This window comes from Prionailurus viverrinus, chromosome B4 (assembly GCF_022837055.1).
Source record: "Prionailurus viverrinus isolate Anna chromosome B4, UM_Priviv_1.0, whole genome shotgun sequence".
NCBI lineage: Eukaryota > Metazoa > Chordata > Mammalia > Carnivora > Felidae > Prionailurus > Prionailurus viverrinus.
In genome coordinates this window covers 136,081,950-136,102,353 of record NC_062567.1, presented here as the reverse complement: position 1 = coordinate 136,102,353, position 20,404 = coordinate 136,081,950, and the positions used below count along the sequence as shown (strand labels likewise).

Genomic DNA, 20,404 nt, shown 5'->3' with positions numbered 1-20,404 from the left:
AGGTGGTAGAAGGGGGCTCAGTGGCCCCACGTGTCTGGGGCAGAGCGTGCGAGGCGGGGGACCCAGGTGGCGGTGGCCCTGGGATGTCCTGCTGAGTGGTTGGGGGTCCGCGGGGTTCTTTCGAGCAAGACAGACTCAACAGGAGCTGTGCTTTGGGAAGCCGGGTGTGGAGGGAGAGGAATGGGGGGCCCGGAAGGCAGGGGTCAAGGCGGCGGTCGCGGTGGGGGCGGGGCGGGGGGCTGGCTTCGGCCGGCCGTGCCCGGGTGGGGCTGGCGGGGACCCGGACCCCGAGTGACCCCGACCCTCCTTGTGTCCACAGATGGCATCCACAGTGTCGTCGCGCTCTGCACCCTGCGGGTCACCATCATCACGGACGACATGCTGACCAACAGCATCACCGTCCGCCTGGAGAACATGTCGCAGGAGAAGTTCCTCTCCCCGCTGCTGTCCCTCTTCGTGGAGGGCGTGGCCACGGTGCTGTCTACCACCAAGGACGACGTCTTCGTCTTCAACATCCAGAACGACACGGACGTCAGCTCCAACATCCTGAACGTGACCTTCTCGGCCTTGCTCCCCGGCGGCGTCCGGGACAAGTTCTTCCCGTCGGAGGACCTGCAGGAGCAGATCTACCTGAACCGCACGCTGCTGACGGCCGTGTCCGCCCAGCGCGTGCTGCCCTTCGATGACAACATCTGCCTGCGGGAGCCCTGCGAGAACTACATGAAATGCGTGTCCGTGCTCAAGTTCGACAGCTCGGCGCCCTTCATCAGCTCCACCACCGTGCTCTTCCGGCCCATCCACCCCATCAACGGGCTGCGCTGCCGCTGCCCGCCCGGCTTCACGGGCGACTCCTGCGAGACGGAGATCGACCTGTGCTACTCCAGCCCCTGCGGCACCCACGGCCGCTGTCGCAGCCGTGAGGGTGGTTACACCTGCGAGTGTCTGCAGGATTTCACGGGTACGTGTCGCTCCCCGGGCCCCGGGCGGGGTCGCACGCGGGGGGGGGCCCTCGCCGGCTCCCTCGGTCCACTCCCCTGCCCGGCGCCAGTCCGTGGCCTTGGCGGTGACGCCGGGAGCCGCACGTCCTTAGCCGGCGGGCGGGCGGGAGGCAGGCTTCCTGACGAGCCCTCCCAGGTCCCTGTTGACCGCGTGTGACTAGAGTCGCCCTCTTTCCGAGAGCGATTACGGCGTGAGGGCCACCTGAAAACCCACGTGCGTGAGATGACACGCGCTTCCTTAGGCGGCTTCAGGTCGGAGGCACTTCATTCCGGGCTTCGGGTTTAACTGGCTACTGTAAACAGTGTGACTGGGATGGAGATCATGAGCCGCTGATCACGTGGGTCTGGAGAGCCGGTGTTGGTGTTTCACGCCCGGTGGTCCGCTGTAGAGGTTACGTCTCCTCCGCCTTGCACGTACACTTGCCCTGAGACGTCCTGACTCGTCGCGAAGACGAATGGCTCCCCAGGCGGCCGGTGGTGGGTGTTTAGAAATAGGTAGTCAGAGCAGCACGGATGCGCACGTCCTGGCCTTGGCCTTCGGTCGCGTGTTGCCTAAGATCATGGCCCATTTGAAAAGCAAGTTTCCGGTGGCCTGAGAGCGGTCTGGCATTTTGGGGAAGCCGTCGAGGATTAGGTGGGACCTCATTCATACCGGACGTAGCTTCGCGATTCCAGTATGGACTTTGGCCCCGGTTATCCTGTTTAGTATAAACAGCTGAAAAATCATTATCTGCTTGTGTGGGATGTGGCACAGTTTATGGAGCTTAGCACAGGGGTTTACGGCATTAGCCGGTGTGTGTTAAGTGGGAAGAGTAAACCCAGGGTGGGGGGCACAGTGGGAGGAAGACGGCCGTGCCTGGCGCTCTGAGAAGAGGAGGAAAGGCGCCAGAGAGAGGCCATTTGGCAGCCTGAGGAGGTGGGGGTTTACCGTGTCTGAGCCCCAGCCTGGTTATGATCCGGAGTACGGCGTGGCAAGAAAGGCACCTGACCGCCTGCCCTGTGTCCTCCCTCCTCCCCGTGCCTCTTTGTGGCTGGCTGGCTGTCCGTCTGTTTTGTGGGGCTCCAGAAGGGTCTGCCCCGCTGGCTCGGAGTGTTAACCCTGGATTCCTGGCTACACTGGGGCATGGTGGTGGGCCCGGACGGGAGGCTCAGGAGACCCCTGCCCCCGCAGTTCCTGCCTACGTTGTCGGGGCTCTGGCTGTGCCCACAGGCCTGGACCAGGCTCCTCTCTCCCCCACTCCTCCCTGCCCTGGGTTGTAGTGGGCGCTCACCACACGGTCCCGGCGTGCCCCGACCTCCCCTTCCCTGATCACCGTGACGAGCTGGGCTCTCGGCTTCTCCTGAAGCGGCTGACCAGGTGTGCCAGCGCTGGTGACGGGGAGGCCTCCCCTGTGAGCTGCTGTCCCCTCCCCCCTCCCTTGCCTGTGGCCTAGACGGGGAGTGCTTCCTCCCATGACTTCAAGTGGTGATGCTGTGGCTCTTGACCCTGGGAAAGGGCTGGTGTGCTCTAGGGACTCAGCTGGCGTTCAATTACTCCCTTGCCCCCCGAGTATTAATGGAGTGCCTACTGTATGCCTGGCCACTGCACACATCAGACCTCCCCAGTCGGGTGGGGCACCTTTGGTTGTCTGCGTGACTGGCCCTTTCACTGATCAAGATACGTGGCAGTGGGGACCTGGCAGGGGACAGTCCCTCAGGCACCCTCTGCGCTCTGATGGAGGCCTAGGATGGGGTCTAAGGTGAGCGGGGAGACCAGCTTCTCCTCGGGGGCCACAGCAGCAGGCCTGGGTTCCAGAAGTCCCGGACGTAAGCCCAGGGCCATGTCTGGGCTGGGTAAACCGTGGCTGCTAGGGACCCGTGGATTCTCTCCGAAGAGGGATCGACCTGCTGCATGGAAGGGACTTCCAAAGTTCTTAGATTTCGTTTTCATCACGGGAGTCATTGCTAGAGAAATAATGACCGGAAACGGCCCCGCATGTCGGAAGATCCGCTGAGAGGCCGTGATTGGCGTGGGACTCATCTGAGTGTCTCTGGCCCTGAAGTCATCATCTGTGTTTCCCTCGGAGATAAGACAGGCCCAGACTGATTGTTTGGACTCAGTCCCCCTTCCTCCGTCTCTCCCTTTCTCCCTTTGAAGCCCCCCTCCTCTTGCGGGAGGTAATTGCGTTCATTTGCTGGTGCTGAAGGCTGCCTTGTCGTCGAGGGGGTTTTGTTACTTGCTCCTGGGTAAGCCGAGCCCAGGCCTCCGTGGGGAAGTTGGAAGCGGCCCAAGGCCCCCGGAGGACCCCGGCTTCCTGTGCTGCCGATGGACAGGAGACGGGCTGGGTGAAGGAAGGTGTCAGTTAATCTGAGGCGAAGCTCCCTGAATTTGGTGCTGGAGGAAACACCCCCAGCAGCAATCCTGCGTTTTCTTAAATCCATGCTGGCCTGAGAGAAAGGACCGAGGCCCCAGCGATGGAGGGCTGTGCCCTGGGGCGGTAGTCGGGGTCCGCAAGTGACCCCACTCTGAGAGCAGCAGGACATTATGGCTGAAGGCGTCATGGTCGCCGTCCTGATTTCCTCTAGAATTCGGCAGACGTCTGTTCTCGGCCCCTCGGTGTCTTGGGTCGTAAACAGCGGCGTTTGGTTTTGGCTAAACCCCCCAAAGGTCGCCGCCCCCTTCTTCCAAATCCTCGCTTCTACACCTGTTGCCTGCTGCCATCACCTCCCTCAGAATCCGCCTCAGCGCCGTCCCCTGCTCTGGAAGGTTCTGGAAGGTTTCCCGACTTCCTCGGTGCTGTGTTTATGTGTTGGTTGCTCTGCTCTCACCTTGGGTGTGATCCCCCATTTCCCTGCCTCTCAGGACAACGGTAACTTAGGGCTAATATTCACTAGCCTTCGGTGCGCTGTGCTGTTCTAGATGATTCCACATGTGTTACCCCAGTCCCCACATCAGCAACATGGCCCCGTCTGTAAGCGGAGAGACGAGGTGCAGAGCAGCACAGTATCTGGCCCGGCCGTTCCAACCGGGGTGATTCTGCCCCCGGGGACAACAGGGGGTGGGATGGGGGGGTGGAGGCCACACGTGCTGCCCGCATGCGCCGAGGACGGCCCCACACAGACAGCGGTCCCGCCAGCGTGTCTGCGGGAGCGCAGAGCCACCGACTGCGTGATGAGTGCAGGTTCCCCCAGGTCTTCCTGGATGTCACCTCCCTGCCTCCACACGTGTCCCCTCCTCTCGTCCCCATTCCCTGCGTCCGCCCCCTGCTCGGCACTGGATGGCCACAGCACCAGGCACACAGAAGGTGCTCAGTAAGTGCTCATGCACCCACGATGGGGTCAGGGGTTCACTAGCCTGGCCTGTTCCTCCCTGTAGCCAGAGGAGGCGTCCTGGAGGCTCCTTCTGTACGGTGCTCGGTGCTCAAAGCAGTGCCTTTGCTGCTATTGTCACTGCGCTGGAGGGGACTCGGGGGGACGGGGTGGCGCTAAGGTATTTATGACTCTGTCCCGCTGGTGTGAGAGCTGGCCCAGCTCCAGTTCTCACAGCGCAGCTATGTGCTAACGCGGGCTGGCAGGCCTCCCCCTCCTCCCATACGTGCATCTTCTCGTCACGGAGAACAAGGTGATTTATCATCACAGATGAACGTCTGCCCACGGGGTGCATTCCTGAGAAGGCAGCGACTTTGATAGCCCGGGGGGCAGGGGGAGGCTTTCCTCCGCACTCTGCCTGTCAGAGGGGAGGCCTGACTGTGGCCCGGGACCTAGACCATCAGGGTGCGCCCCCACCTTGGCCGCCCTGGCTGTCTTCTCTGTAGGTCCTGTTTGTTCTTGAGCGTACGATTTGTTTTAAGTGTATTTATTTCGAGAGGCAGAGAGAGCGTGAGTGGGGAAGGGGCAGAGACAGAGAACCCCAAGCAGGCTCCATGCTGTCAGCGCAGAGCCCGACGTGGGGCTCGAACTCACGAAACTGTGAGACCACGACCTGAGCCGAAATCAAGAGTCAGATGCTTAAACCTACTGAGCCGCCCAGGCGCCCCTCTGGGCCTATGATTTTAGGTCCCTGGGCCGCTTGGCTGGATTCAGAGGGTGTTTCAGCGAATACTGGAGAACAGCCCTGTCTCTGAGCGTGAAGCACCTGGTCGTCCCTGGGTCTTGGGGCCCCTGCTGCTGGACACTGCATCGGAGTGGTTCTCCTCAGCATCGAAATAGGTGCTCCATAGCAGACATGTAGTCTGGGAACCACTGGGTCAGTAGCCACTTAGGAGTCTCGGTGATGCTGGGTTTAAGCTTTGTGCTAACTACCCCTGGGTGGAATGTCCCGTTTGTGCTGTGTGAGAGCCTTCCAGGGAACCTGACTGCCCCCCGTGGTGGCCTCCCTTGGACTGGGGGCCCTGACTGTCCCCCAAGGTAGTCTCCCCTGGGCTGGGGTCCTGACTGCCCCCCATGGTGGCCTCCTCAGGGATGGGGCCCCTGACTGTCCCCCGTGGTGGCCTTCCCTGTGCCCCCCCTGCTGGGGGTCCCGACTGTCTCCCGTGGTAGCCTCCCCTGGACTGGGGACCCTGCCCCCTATGGGGAACTCTCCAGGATGAGGACATCTGCCTAAGCTCAAGGCCAGAGAAACTTCTGGTATACAAACCGAATCATCTTTTCTGTTCATGGAAAATATTTAAAATCACTTCTGGCACTTCTTGGAATCTGTTAAAAAAATGCACATTACCCCCAACTGCACGTTTTATCTTGAATTCTCCTGTCAGAGTCATGGTATTTCCGTCCTCACGGGATGCACGAACGTGCTGCACGGTCCCAAGCAGAAACCCCGCGCCTCCGCGTGAAACTCTGTGTTCTCAGCTCCACGGCCATATGTGAGGGGAGGGGTGTCCACACCGTGCGGGAGAGGAGGTTCACCAGCTCCTGCCGCGGTTCACGGGATTGGAGGTCCCCTTGGAAGAATCGTCAGCAAGGCGAGTTTCGTCCTTAAACCAGGAAGTTCATCATCATCATTCAAAGTGAAAGTCATTGGGGTGCCTGGGTGGCTCAGTCTGTTAGGCAACGGGCTTCGGCTCAGGTCACGATCTCCTGGTCAGTGAGTTCGAGCCCCGCGTCGGGCTCTGAGCTGACGGCTCGGAGCCTGGAGCCTGCGTCGGATTCTGTGTCTCCCTCTGTCTCTGCCCCTCCCCACTCACGTTCTGTCTCTGTCTCTCTCAAAAAGAAATACACATTGAGAAAAAAAAGAATACATGTTCTTTGTGGACATTGACGGGTCCCAAGGAACTGGCCCAAGTCTCCAGCGCCACGCAGGAAGTGGAATTTGAACCATCTGGGGGCCAAGCTGCTATTTGTATGGACGACAGAGGTTTCTGTTAGCATTCTGGCTGAGTTTGGACACGCTGCTGTTTGAGAACTGGCTCGGTTTTCCTCTGAGCTGATTCGGTGGTGAGGACACCGCTTCCCAGCCTCGGGGTATGCAGCTGCCGGGTTCACCTTCCGCCAGCAGGTTCTTCCCCAAGGTCACAGGACTGTGCCCAGACCCTCAGCCCTCCCCCCTCCTTCCCTCCCTCCCTCCCTCTGTGGTGGCACGGCCAGCCCACTCACCACTCTGCCTGGGCCGGGGGGCCCTATGCCTCTGTCTCCAAGGGGTACAGGGCCCCCACCTGTCCCCACCTGCACGTCTTCTCTCTAGGAGACCTCCCCACACCCACCCTCACCCCTACCCTCAGATATCCTGGGTCATTAGAACCAGATCCTAGTCCTGTGTCTGAGACATCATCTTGGGACTCATTCTTGAGACATTGTAGACAGAGGCAGCTGCAGGCCCAGAAGGGCACACGGGGGGGCCCTGGATGGCCCCACCGTGGGGACTGTGACTTCTCAGCGTGTGCTCAGGCACCAGGGCAGTGTGAAGTCTGTGTCCCATCAGGACTGGCTGGGGGCCGGACTGTGCGGGTCAGGACCCTCTGCCAGGCTCTGCCTCATTCTGGAGCCTGGACACCTCCTGAGCCGCCACCGGTGTTCTAAGCCCACATCCCTGGCCTGTCCCCTGGCTCGGAGGGACCGTGACTTTGCTCCAGGGGGTTGGAAGTGCCCTGTTGAAGGGGCCAAGGTGGTGTCCCGGGCACTCAGGCCCCGGTGGTCGGCTCAGCTGACCCTGCCTGGTCACCACGTGTGGGCAGTGTCCGGGGCCCCCTGGTTGGCCTCCCACCAGCTCTGGCAGCCGAGACCTGTGATGTTTACTCGCGCTGTGTTCATTTAGTGCCTGCTGGGTCCTCAGCCGCTGGCAGCCAGGGGCACCACAGCGGGCTCGTGCTGGGGGGCGCAGCTCCTGGGCCACTGAGGCTCAGGGAGATGCGGAAAGATTTAAGGGCTGCGGCTTTCTGTGGGCGACTGTCCCCAGGAAGAGATGGCTCTCCGGAATCTGGCCGGTCTCCTTTGGCGTGATGAGGGTTGGGTCAGTGTCCTGGGGCTTACCCGGGGGTCTAAAATAACCCTGGCAAGGCCCTTCCGTGTCTCCTGCAGCTCCTGGTGGCCTCAGGTGGCCCTGGGCTTGTGGCCACACCGCTCCCATCTCTGCTTCCGTCCTCGCACAGCCGGCCCCTGTCGCGTGAGGACAGATGTGATGGCAGGGGGCTCACCCGGGTGATACGGGTCGGGTCTCACATCCCAGGACCCTTAATTCCATGGCATCGTTGCCCTATGAACCGATGCCCACAGCTTCTGGAAGTCGGAACCTGCACGTGTCTTTTCGGGGCCACCGGTTAGCTGACTTGGGGGTTGGTTATTTTCTGTGCCCTTCACCCTCTGATGGGCGTGAGGAGTGGGGAGGTGGGGAGAGCACCCCTTTCCTAAAAGGAGGGGTCCTCGGGTGTGGCTCGGGGCTGGCACTGGCTGGGCCGCCTTTCCATCCCGGGGAGTTTAGAATGCACACTGATTATTCCGGTTAGCCGGGTTTCAACCCTCAAACATGTCGGTGACTCCGGTAAGAAGAACCAAAGAGGTGGGTAAGCCAGAATCGTTTTCCTTTCCTGCTGGAATGCGTTTTTTATTTATATTCAAAAAAAAAAAAAGAATGGGTGTGTCTGGAGTTCTGGGAAATTGCTTCAAAGACAATAATGAAGTCATTCGAGAAGGCTCAGAGAAGGCCCAACCTGGACAAGGTCTGGGCTTCCGGCTTCCCCTCCCTCCAGGCAGGGGGGGTCAGAGAGGGTGGGCGGCAGGTGTCTGGGCTCTCAGCAGAGGCCTTTCCTGGCAGCCTTGCCCCATGGAGGGGGAGGCTCCAGGGCAGAGCCAGTCACGGGGAGGTGAGAAAGTCAAACAAGGAGTGTGGGGGAGGGGGGGCTCCTAGTCCCAAGAAGCGAGTTAATAACCGGGAAATCACAGTACCAGCCTGCCAGGTGCTCAGCTCAGAGCTTTGCAGAATTAGCACATTTCACCTTGATGCTAGCCTCCTGGGTGCTAGGGGTTGCTCCAGGGCAAGACACAGAAATCCTGCCTTCAGAGAGGGATTTGCAGCGGGGGAAACTGAGGCACCAGCGGGGGGCTTGCTCAGGAAGCCTCTGTCCCGGGGCAGCGGTGTTGCTCCTGAGGGGGGCGGTGTTTGGTAGAAGGGGCCGCCGAGGCCCTGGGTGGGTGGAAGGATGAATGGGCATGTTTTCCCAGTGCTTAACCATTTCTGATGGAGACCCTCAAGTGTCCCCTGTCCCTTGTCTCTGTGCTTCCCCCGAGGAACCACGCTGCTGGATCGCATCTTGTTTGTTAAGATTTGCCTTTGCAAAGTAACCTGACACCCACGGTGGGGACTGAGGTTCGGTGTCCTTGTGTCTGAGGACCTGACTCTGAAGCCGTCCCGTGTTGGTGACTGTGGGGCCTACACTCTCTCCGGACGCTCTGTCCTCCGTGCGCCTTATCGATCTTTAATTCTGCCTAAACTTCAAGTTCCAAAGTGTCTTTTGTGCTTCAGACCCAACTTCTTCCCTCGCTGACTTTGAAAATACTGGTTTTTCTAGTTCAAAGCCCTTGACTGTTTCTGAGGACGAGGAGGGAGCGAACTGTCCCTTTATTTACTGAGCAGCTTAAGTCATCAAATTTGTACGTGCCCTTCCCCTCCTGTCCAGGAGGGTCTAAGGGTCTCTGTCTGGCCGTGCCCCCCTCTCCCGGCTGGCTGGGGCTCCGTCACCTCTCTGGTCTCCACCCGGAGCAGCCACGGGGCAAGTTCTGAAGCTTGGTCTTGGAGGTGCCGATTCCCATCAGCCTCGCCCTGGTTCCAGCCCCGAACCTCCTCGCCCCTCCTGCCACGACCGTCACACAGCCTCCACCCCCCCACACACACCAGACACACATCACACCCCAGAGACACACCTACACAACACACACATCTCACACATGCGCACACACACCCCACCTCGACGCCACCTGCTTGCCTGCCTGCTCTCTGTGCAGTGACACCGAGGTGCCCGGCTACCCCTTCCTCTTGCACAGACATCCTGCCCGACCGTGACGTCCCGGTGGCCAGGACCAGGGCTCTCCCGTCCCTCTGCTTGGGCCCCTTCTGGAGCCTAGTGGTCGCACTGCCCCTCTGGCCACGATCCCCAGTCTTTCCGGCAAAGCCCAGTTCACAGGCTCCCGGACCCAGGCGTCCTCTCTTTCCTCCATTCTCCTTATCTTTAAGGAACTTGCTTGTTACATACAAAAAATGATATGTTTTATACACGGTGCTGGGCCTCCGTTTCTTCATCTGCAAGATGGTGACTAGAACGGTCCCCATGTGGGATGCCTGGGTGGCTCAGTCGGTTGAGAGTCTGACTTTCGGCTCGGGTCACGATCTCAAAGTTCGTGGGTTCGAGCCCCGTGTCGGGCTCTGTGCTGACAGCTCAGCCTGGAGCCTGCTTCCGATTCTGTGTCTCCCTCCCTCTCTGTCTGCCTCTCCCTGCTTGTGCTCTGTCTCTCTCTCTCTCTTAAAAATAAACCTTAAAAAAATGAAGGAAAAAAAAAGCAGAGTCCCCATGTCTGGGGATTAGAGTAGCAGCGATGGCCGGGCCTCACTGCCCTCCATAACCCCATGTTCCCCGCAGTCACCTTGCAGGTGAGCCCTTGCAGGTGAGGGGGCTGGAGGGGCCTCGCCTCCGGGGAGCTTCTGTTTCGTTGTTAAGGGGAGTCCTTCCCCAAATTTCTGCTTGGGGTTCTGCACCGGGGCCAAGACCAGGAGGCCGAGCCCTGTGTTCCTCACCTGCGGGGGGCTTGTGGTTCACTGCATGCATTATTGAGTGCGGCTATCGGTTTGCCCAGGTGAACCCGATCCTTGGCGTGGGGGTGGGGCTGGCACTCGTCACAGTGGCGGGGGGTGGTGGGGGTGCATGGCTGGAGGAGGGGAGATTCTCCTCAGGGTCGGAATGACCCAGAGCGGGCATCTGACCCTGAGCAGGATGTCAGGATGTGAGAAGCCCGAACTTGACTTGAATGAGGACTCCTAGGAAAGGAACGATAAAGTTAATTCTGGACAGGAAGTGTGTCTGAGAACATGCGGGTTTCATTTTAATAGTGTTTCTAATGAGAACTGTATCAGATGGTAAAGATATGGGGCTCACTAAGGCTGATCCGAGTTAGTTACCTAAAGTAAGATGATTTTTATTTATCATTTCATTTCATTTCATTTCATCTTAGAGCATGCAGGTGGAGGAGAGGGACAGAGGGGGAGAGGGTTAGAGAGAGAGAGAGAGAGAGAGAGAGAGAAAGAGAGAGAATCCTAAGCAGGCTCCAACCTCAGTGCAGAGCTCATGACCCTTGAACTCGTGACCCTGCGATCATGACCGCAGCCAAAATTAGGAATCAGAGGCTCAGGCGCCTGGTGGCTCAGTTGGCTGAACGTCCAACTCTTGATTTCAGCTCGGAAAATGATTGCACAGTTCGCGAGCTGGAGCCCCACGTCAGGCTCTCGCTGACAGCGCAGAGCCTGCTTGGGATTCTCTCTCCCTCTCTCTCTGCCCCTCCCCTGCTCATGCTCGCTCTCTCTCCCTCTCTCTCTCTCTCTCAAAATAAGTAAATAAAACTCAGAAAATAGATTCAAACAAACAAAACTTATCACGTCTCTTCCAAGTTCGTGCTCAGTGATGTCAAGGTGGTAGCTTGAAATTGACCCAGGGGGTGTGCACACCGTGGAAATGGGAAATGGGCAGGTCGGGGCTCCCCTCACCCGGGCCGGCTCTCAGGATTCGCCAGCACCCCACTGCATAGGACCTACATTTAAGAGAAAGTGTTGGTGGATTCTTACAGTGTAGACAGATGAGCTGCGGTGGCCGCTGTGGGAAGTGCCCTTAGGAGACCCGGGCTCGGCCTGAATGAAGGTGCCAGAACCCAGACAGAAGGAGCTTCCCAGGCTCACCTCGCCCGTCTGAACACCCAACACTCCCGAGTCCTCACTGGCCTCTTCTCCAAAACGCGTGTTTAACTATAAAAGTAATTCTTCGTTCATTACATCAGCGTTTTCCCAACACCGTTTGAATCGAATACACGAATTAGCAGCTTTTATAATTCCGTGCAGGCGTTAATCATTGGCTTGGACCCGGGAAATCCTGGCATTTTACGATTTCATTTTCCGAGCATTTGTCTCATCCCTGCCGCGCGCTGGGCGTGCATCGGGCGCCCCCTCTGCGCCTGGCACCCTCTGCGTGCCGGACGTGCTCAGACTTGGTTGGCTCCAGAGACCCTGTCCCGCCCTGGAGCCTGGGGACACAGATGCTAACGAGCAGCCCCACGGCCGCCCCCAGCCTGGAGCCAGAAGCTTCTGGGCCTTTTAGCGTCTGTCATGGGTGCCCTGGACCTGGTCAGGCAAATGGGTGCAGCTTGCTGGGACAGGACTGCAACCGGGTGCAGGGAAGCCGCCCCCGGAGGCCAGGCCCCCAGGAAGGGGGCCACCGCTGGGTTATCATTGGTGACCACCTGCATCACCCGTCGTGTCCCCGACAGCCCTGGGAGGAGGGGGCCCACGTGGCCGGAGTGTGGGGCGTGCCGCGGGCGAGCGGGGCGTTCGTGGGGGCAGAGGTGTGGCTGAGGGCCGGGCCTCGGGGCAGAGTGGCGTCTTTGTGGAGCCGTGCGTTGCCGCTAAGCCAGCGCCTGGCAAGGGGAGCGTTCTGAAAAGCTCTCTCTGGAGTTACGGGGAGCACAGGCGGGTTCGCAAGTCAGTGGGCGGCTGGCCTGGCTTCAGGGCGTCTGCGGCGAGGTGGCTGTGGTTGTGTGGATGGAGGCTGCACCGCTGGGGTGCAGGTGGCATTGGAGGTGAGGGATGGGACTCCCTGAAGTGACGGGGGTGGGGGAGGGCGGGGGCGGGCACTGATGGAGATGAGGGGGAGGGACACTGATGGAGATGAGGGGGAGGGGCACTGATGGAGATGAGGGGGAGGGGCACTGATGGAGGTGAGGGGGGGCACTGATGGAGGTGAGGGGGGCACTGATGGAGGTGAGGGGGGAACTGATGGAGATGAGGGGGAGGGGCACTGATGGAGATGAGGGGGAGGGGCACTGATGGAGGTGAGGGGGAGGGACACTGATGGAGGTGAGGGGGAGGGACACTGATGGAGATGAGGGGGAGGGGCACTGATGGGGGCACTGATGGAAGTGAGGGGGAGGGGCACTGATGGAGGTGAGGGGGAGGGACACTGATGGAGATGAGGGGGAGGGGCACTGATGGAGATGAGGGGGAGGGACACTGATGGAGATGAGGGGAAGGGGCACTGATGGAGATGAGGGGGAGGGGCACTGATGGAGATGAGGGGGAGGGACACTGATGGAGATGAGGGGGAGGGGCACTGATGGAGGTGAGGGGGAGGGACACTGATGGAGATGAGGGGGAGGGGCACTGATGGAGATGAGGGGGAGGGGCACTGATGGAGATGAGGGGGAGGGGCACTGATGGAGATGAGGGGGAGGGGCACTGATGGAGGTGAGGGGGAGGGACACTGATGGAGATGAGGGGGAGGGGCACTGATGGGGGCACTGATGGAAGTGAGGGGGAGGGGCACTGATGGAGATGAGGGGGAGGGACACTGATAGAGGTGAGGGGGAGGGGCACTGATGGAGGTGAGGGGGAGGGGCACTGATGGAGGTGAGGAGGAGGGGCACTGATGGAGGTGAGGGGGGCACTGATGGAGATGAGGGGGGCACTGATGGAGGTGAGGGGGAGGGGCACTGATGGATATGAGGGGGGCACTGATGGAGGTGAAGGGGAGGGGCACTGATGGAGGTGAGGGGGGGCACTGATGGAGATGGGGGGGCAGGCACTGATGGAGGTGAGGGGGAGGGGCACTGATGGAGATGAGGGGGGGCACTGATGGAGGTGAGGTGGAGGGGCACTGATGGAGATGAGGGGGAGGGGCACTGATGGAGATGAGGGGGAGGGGCACTGATGGAGGTGAGGGGGAGGGACACTGATGGAGATGAGGGGGAGGGGCACTGATGGGGGCACTGATGGAGGTGAGGGGGAGGGGCACTGATGGAGATGAGGGGGAGGGGCACTGATGGAGGTGAGGGGGGGCACTGATGGAGGTGAGGGGAGGGGCACTGATGGAGTGAGGGGGGCACTGATGGAGATAAGGGGGAGGGGCACTGATGGAGATGAGTGGGCGGGCACTGATGGAGGTGAGGGGGAGGGGCACTGATGGAGATGAGGGGGAGGAGCACTGATGGAGGTGAGGGGGGGCACTGATGGAGGTGAGGGGGAGGGGCACTGATGGAGGTGAGGGGGAGGGGCACTGATGGAGGTGAGGGGGAGGGGCACTGATGGAGATGAGGGGGAGGGGCACTGATGGAGGTGAGGGGGAGGGGCACTGATAGAGGTGAGGGGGAGGGGCACTGATGGAGGTGAGGGGGAGGGGCACTGATGGAAGTGATGGCACTGATGGAGATGAGGGGGAGGGGCACTGATGGAGGTGAGGGGGAGGGGCACTGATGGAGGGGTGGGGGAGGGGCACTGATGGAGGTGAGGGGGAGGGGCACTGATGGAGGTGACGGGGGGGGGGGGGGGGGGCCCACTGATGGAGGTGAGGGGGAGGGGCGGGGTGTCTCTGGGCCCTGGGCTTGCCTCCCGTTCAGATGGTGGGGGCCCCTCCACCAGGGAAGAGGAAGACGGGGCTTGAGGTGTGGGCTCTGTGGGGCGGTGGTTGGGTTGGTTGGTGGGGCCCAGAGGAGCGGCCGAGGCAGGCTGTGGAGGTGGGGAGCCCCCCCCCTTCACTGGCCTTCGGACGAGGCTGGGAGGCTGGGGAGACCTCAGGGGAGCGCAGAGGAACCAGAGCCGAATGTCACTCAGAAGCCGGCGAGGCGGCCTCATAGGTCAGATGCTGCGTCACCTCCGGGCGCTGGTTGCCGAGGCCAAAATTGACCACGACCCTAATTTTAGGACAAACGCAGAAGGCTGCTGTGGTGGGTTAAGTAGTCCCCCCAAATTCATGTCCAGAGCCTCAGAAACGCATCCTCATTTCAAAATCGGGTCTTTCCGGATGTATTAGTTAAGGCTCTCAGGATGAAACCATCCCAGATTTGGGGCCCCCTGACATCCGGTGACTGGTGTCCTTGTAAGAGAAAGGAGGGCATTTGGGACACGGGACACATGTGCATGTGAAGGCAGAGACTGGAGGGGACGTGGCCACAAGCCCGGGAGTGCCGGAGTGGGGAAGGCAGAAAGCCCTGGAAGGATTGGGACCCTCCGAGGAAACCCCTCCTGCCCACACCTCAGTTCTGGCTTCCAGAACGACGGGAGAATAAGTGTCTGTTGTTTTAAGCCACGCAATTTGTTGTCATTTCTTCTACCAGCCTTAAGAAACCAGTATTTATTGGAAATGAAAAAAAAACTTTACGTTTAAATCAAAACAAACAGCTCCATGGAAACAGCTTCATTTGCAACTTATATTAAAAAAAAAAATAGCACGATCTTGAAGAAAAACAGGGATGACCCCCCATGGGACCACCAGGTGGTCTGAGCGCTCAAGTCCCCGCGTGGCCGTGGGCGGAACAGGCCCCCTCACGCCAGCCGTCCTTCTGTTCCTCCTGGGGAAGGAAGTTTCCCTGCAGCCCCGGAAAACTGGTCTGTAAGCAGGAAAACCAGGAGCCAGAGTCAAAGTCACATCTTCGGGGACCGCAGAGCTCTCGGGCTGGGCGCGTGGCCTCCTGTCTCTGGGCCGCGGAGGCAGGCCCGGGGAGGACGTCTGCAGGCCGGCGTGCAGGCAAGGGCTGGGCTGGGGGCCTCGGAAGGCTGGCGGGGGCGGGGGGGTGCAGGAACACCTGGACCCGAGCCCGGGACGCTGGTTCTGGAACGCCTTGGGGCGGAGCGCTGTGGGAAGGGCCTAGCGGGGCCTCCCTTTGTTTGCTGTCACGGTTTGGGGAGCACTCCCCGCCCTGTCCCCTCGTTGTGGCTCCGTTCCAGAATACTCTGTACTTGGCCACCGACATGCCAAGCTGGAACTCGGGGAGCAAACACTCCCACATGTCATCCACGTTTTTCAAGCAGAGATTAGAGAGTTTGAAGTGTGCGGAGGACAAACACACGTTAAGCTAAGCATTGAAAAGGAAGGCAGGGAATTTAAGAAGCCCGCGGGCTGTTCACCTGGAGGAGGCCAGGAGCACTGGGTCGCGAGTGTGAGGGGGTGAGTGTGGGTGGGGGAGGGTGTGAGTGCACAGGCGTATGTGTGAGGGCACGTGTGTGCACAGCTGTATAAATCAGCACACCTGTGAGTGTGTGTGTATGTGTGTGTGCGCGCGCACGCTAGCATAAGCCGCACGGTGGCCGAGCCCAGCGCTGTGGCGGGCGGGGCACCCTGGGAGCCCCCCAGCCAGCTGGGGCCAGCAGTTTCCATGGAGGGTGGAGCTCGAGGGGGTCCAGGCGGGTCCGTGGGCTCCTGTCTTCTTCCTTTTACTTCTGAGCGGGTGCGAACCAAGCCTCTCTGCCAACGCGACCCTGGGGTCAGCCCCTGCCCGGGAGAACAGGTGGGTGGGCTGGCCGGGGCTTCTGGCCTGGCCCTGGGGGTCACTGGCCTGCTGGCCCCTTCACGGTCCTGGACTTTAGTTAGGAAGTCTGCGATTTCAAGCCGCCCCGCCCCCCCCCCCTCCCCGTTTTCGACGGGGCTCAGCCTGGAGCAAATCGTACTTTGTAGGCGTTGCCACTGAGGCTACGTGGGGGAGGGGGAGGGAAAGCCCAGAGTGTTTGGGAGCACCACTGGTTTGCGATGCTGACCGCAGGTCAGTTTGGCCTGTGCCTCAAAAGTGAGCTTCTTGGAAGCACCCCCTTGGGTGGCTGAAAGGGTTTTCTTACGCTGGTCAGCGATCGCACTCTAGAATCCTCACTGTCAGAGCTCGGCCTCCAGGAACACTCTGAGTCCCCACGATCTGCGTTCTCAGGAGCTGCGCCTGGGGGTCGGGGGCGCAGGACGGGCCGGAGAGGAGCAACAGAGTCCTCTGCTGACCGTGTCCCCACCTCCGGAGACGGCCAGCTCTGGGCCAGGGCGCCAGACCCTCCAGCTACTCACTGACCAGCCACGGGGTGTGGGCTGCCCCAGCAAGGGCGGCTTCCTGGCTTGGGGGGGGGTCCGGGTGCAGAGTCTGGTGTGAGCCATTAACACCCACTCTCAACAGCACCTCATTTTCCTTGTTCAAGATTGATGAGACCCTAACATCACCCTGCAGTCCGTCCACATTCTCAGCGATCTCGCACGTGCCTGCTGTGGGCTGACTCGTGTCCCCCCCCCCCCCCCCCCAGACTCGCGGGTGGAAGCCCTGACCCCCAGCCACACGGGATTAGCGTCCTCGCGAGAAGAGACACCAGAGAGCTTGCTCTGCACGCACGTGAGCACAGTGGGCTCCCGGGGACGGGCTCTCACCAGGCACTGGGGTGGCCGGCACCTTGACCGTGGACTTACAGCCTCTAGAACCCTGAGCAATGAATGTCTGTTGTTTGAAGCCACACGGTCTGCAGGTATTTTGTCAGTCAGCCTGGTTGGCTAAGGCGACGCCTGGGGATCCCAGTGACTCCTGGGCTCCAGGAAGCTGCTGTCGCTTGAAAGCCACTGTCCCCGCACCACGGCCCCTCCTATTAGACGTCTCTGGAGTTGTGTGATTCACATCCCTTCGTACTGGTCTTGTACTAATCTAAGAGCACGGGCATCGCTAAGGGAAAATGGATGGATATGACTGTTTGCAAATACGACATCTCTGTGTGGCTGCAAGTATGTAAACCTCAAGCCAGGAGGGAGCGGCCGTAGAAATAAAAGAGGAGAGTTGATTTCCTTCGTTTGTGAGGAGCTGATAGGAAAACATGCACAGGAATTACCGGGTGGCTCCAGGGACAGCAAATGCACATTGTCAATAAAATGCACAGAGATCCTGGGGGCGCCTGGGTGGCTCAGTCGGTTGAGCATCCGACTTTGGCTCAGGTCACCATCTCGCGATCTGTGGGTTCGAGTCCCGCGTCGGGCTCTGTGCGAACAGCTCGGAGCCTGGAGCCTGTTTCGGATTCTGTGTCTCCCTCTCTCTCTCTGTCCCTCCCCTACTCTCACTCTGTCTCTCAAAAATAAATAAACATTACAAAACCCCAGCACAGATGTATATTGAAAGTGATTTGCAATAGAAGAAGCTATAAGCTACATACACGCCATCAATAATAGAGTAAGGAACGTTAGTGACTGAAGCTTTGATGGGTCCTCTAGTGGAATTCTGTGCAGCCAGTAACGAGGGGCGGAAGCAGGTACACTGACAGGAAAGGACTCCAAAGAAAGTGATTCGTTCCTGAGGACGTGCAGGAGACCACTGAGGGCTTTTACTGCTCTGACGTGTTTTTCTACAGTGATATGGGGGAGGGGGGCAGGGGTGCAGATGTGAACGTCATACGTTCGTTTTGAAAGGTGTTCATTTAGCGGTGTGCGGGTAACTCAGTCAGTTAAACATCTGACTCTCGATACTGGTCCAGGTCATGAGCCGAGGTCTGTGAGATCGATCCCCGCATCAGGCTCTGCGCTCACAGCACAGAGCCTGCTTGGGTTCTCTCGCCCCTTCTCTGTCTCTGCCTCTCCCCTGCTTGCACGCACGTGCTCTCTTTGAAAAATAAAGAAATAAACATTTCTTTGAAAAGGCATTCATTTATTTATTTATTTATTTATTTTTAAATTTTTTTTTTTTTTCAACGTTTATTTATTTTTGGGACAGAGAGAGACAGAGCATGAACGGGGGAGGAGCAGAGAGAGGGAGACACAGAATCTGAAACAGGCTCCAGGCTCTGAGCCATCAGCCCAGAGCCTGACGCGGGGCTCGAACTCCCGGACCGCGAGATCGTGACCTGGCTGAAGTCGGACGCTTAACCGACTGCGCCACCCAGGCGCCCTGAAAAGGCATTCATTTAAAGTCAGTAACTGGTGGGGGCGTCTGGGTGGCTCAGTCGGTTACGCGTCCCACTCTTGATCTCAGCTCAGGTCTTGATCTCAGGGTTGTGAGCTCAAGCCCTGTGGTGGGCTCCGTGGTGGGCATGGGGCCTACTTAAAAAATAAATGAAATGAAATGAAAATCAGTAACTGGCCAAGAACGTTGGCGGGAGCTGGGGAGTGAGTGTCTGCTCTTTAGAAGCTCCTGTCCGTCCACAGGTCTTGGCGGGGTGCTGGCGGCTCCCCTGTGTGTGGCAGAGGCAGGCTGGGCCATGGGGTTGAGCTGCCCTCCCCGTCCCTGGAGCAAGCATCAATCGTCCCGGCAGACCGCTGCCGGCTGCCAGCTCGGGGTCCACCCCAGCCTCCCAGAGCGTGTCCCCCCTGTTGGCGAGCGCGGGGACCCTCCCCGCCGGCGGGGTCTGACAGACCTCTGGAGCAGAGGCAGTCTCTCTGGGGAAGCCTCCGGGACCCTGCTGTCACCACGGCGGGGTGTGGGGACACAGTGGCGCCTGCCCTTGGCGAGCTCCAGGCTGGCGAGGGGGCCAGGCGGGATTACAGACACACCGGGGGTCCGGCGTCGGCCACGCTCTCGGGGCAGTGCGAGGGGGCGCGTGGGGCGGGAGGCCTCCCGAGGTGGTGGCCCTGGGCCCAGCGTGCTCCCTGCGTGCAGCCCGGTCGCCCCCTCTGTTCTGACTGTGCAGCCGTTGCAACGGGCACAGTTGTGGGAGGGGGCCTGGCCCCCCCCCCTTATTCTCATCATGTCTGGATGATTCTCGCAGAAGGGAAGGCCCTGCTGGGCTAGCGGGGTGTAGCGTTCACCCCTGCACGTTCCTCTGTCCCCCGAGCGCGGGGACCCCGGCAGGGCTGGGGCAGGGATGGGACCTCTGTGGAGGAGCCCCCTGGGGTGTTTCCGGGGAACTGTCCCGGGATCGCCCCCCCGGGAGCGGGGTGCCACCACGCGGGACGACTGCGACGCGGTCCTCGGAAGGCCCCGGGCCCTGCGGTGTCTGCACGCTGCACGGAGACGGCCGCCCGCGGGTCGGGTTCCGGGGCCGCAGGGTGACCTCTCCCCGCCCGTCTCGTCCCGCAGGAGAGCACTGCGAGGTGAACTCGCGCTCCGGCCGCTGCGCCAACGGCGTGTGCAAGAACGGGGGCACGTGCGTGAACCTGCTCATCGGCGGCTTCCACTGCGTGTGCCCCCCCGGCGAGTTCGAGCGGCCCTACTGCGAGGTGACCACCAGGAGCTTCCCGCCCCAGTCCTTCGTCACCTTCCGAGGCCTGAGACAGCGTTTCCACTTCACCGTCTCCCTCGCGTGAGTGCGTCCCGTGTGCCCCGCGGGAGAGCGCCTGGTGCCGCAGCAGCCGTCTCCAGGGGACGGCGGGGCAGCGTCCGGGGGCCTTTTGGTCACAAGGGCAGAATTGGGGGCCCTTAGGGTGGCCTCCTGGTGGGGACGTGGCACCTGTGCCCTTGGAGCAGACATCTGCTTCCTGCCGGCTGCCCTTTGAAGATGGGCTCCTCTCTGGGGGTCCTGCCCCCCGCCCACCACCAGGCGAGGGGTGCAGTGCGGCCGACAGGCCCTGGGGGGCGCTGGTGGGAGCTGCAGCCCAGAAGAGTCGGCTGTGAGGCCTGGTCTTTGTGGTGAGTGGCCAGGCATGTGCCACCGTGGCTCCAGCCCCGTGGAGCCCGGCGCAGCCGGGAGTGTGGGCTGGCTGCTTCGGGGGAAAGACCGTGAGCACAGTGGGCACAGGGCAGGCCAGGCCTGTGGGCAGGAGCTGGGAGCCGGCCTGTGCCGTCTCGAGGGCCGCACGGTGCGTTTCCAGCGGTGAGCGTGGTTGGGGCCGGTGCCCTCAGTTTGCTTCAGCTCATGCTTGTTGATGCTCTGGGTAACGGGTGAATCAGAAAGACTTTAGACACATCCTTAGGGATCTTCAAGTCCAGTGGGAGGGACTCTAGAAATGCATGCTGGGAAAGGCTCCCCGATCATGTGGAGATCCTGGGCAAAGCCAGCTCTGGAGGGCTGGGACGCCGGACATGTGGTT

The 20,404-nt window shown here is 60.5% G+C and overlaps 1 protein-coding gene across 2 annotated transcripts in view; it reads left to right on the top strand.

Moving 5' to 3' along the window:
• The window catches only part of CELSR1 (cadherin EGF LAG seven-pass G-type receptor 1), a 138,528-nt gene that overhangs the window by 52,775 nt on the left and 65,349 nt on the right, over positions 1-20,404 (top strand). For both annotated transcript variants that reach the window (XM_047865869.1, XM_047865870.1), the window contains exons 2-3: positions 320-958; positions 19,455-19,677. In XM_047865869.1, coding sequence (XP_047721825.1) covers positions 320-958; positions 19,455-19,677 — 862 coding nt within the window. The remainder of the gene's footprint in view (positions 1-319; positions 959-19,454; positions 19,678-20,404) is intronic.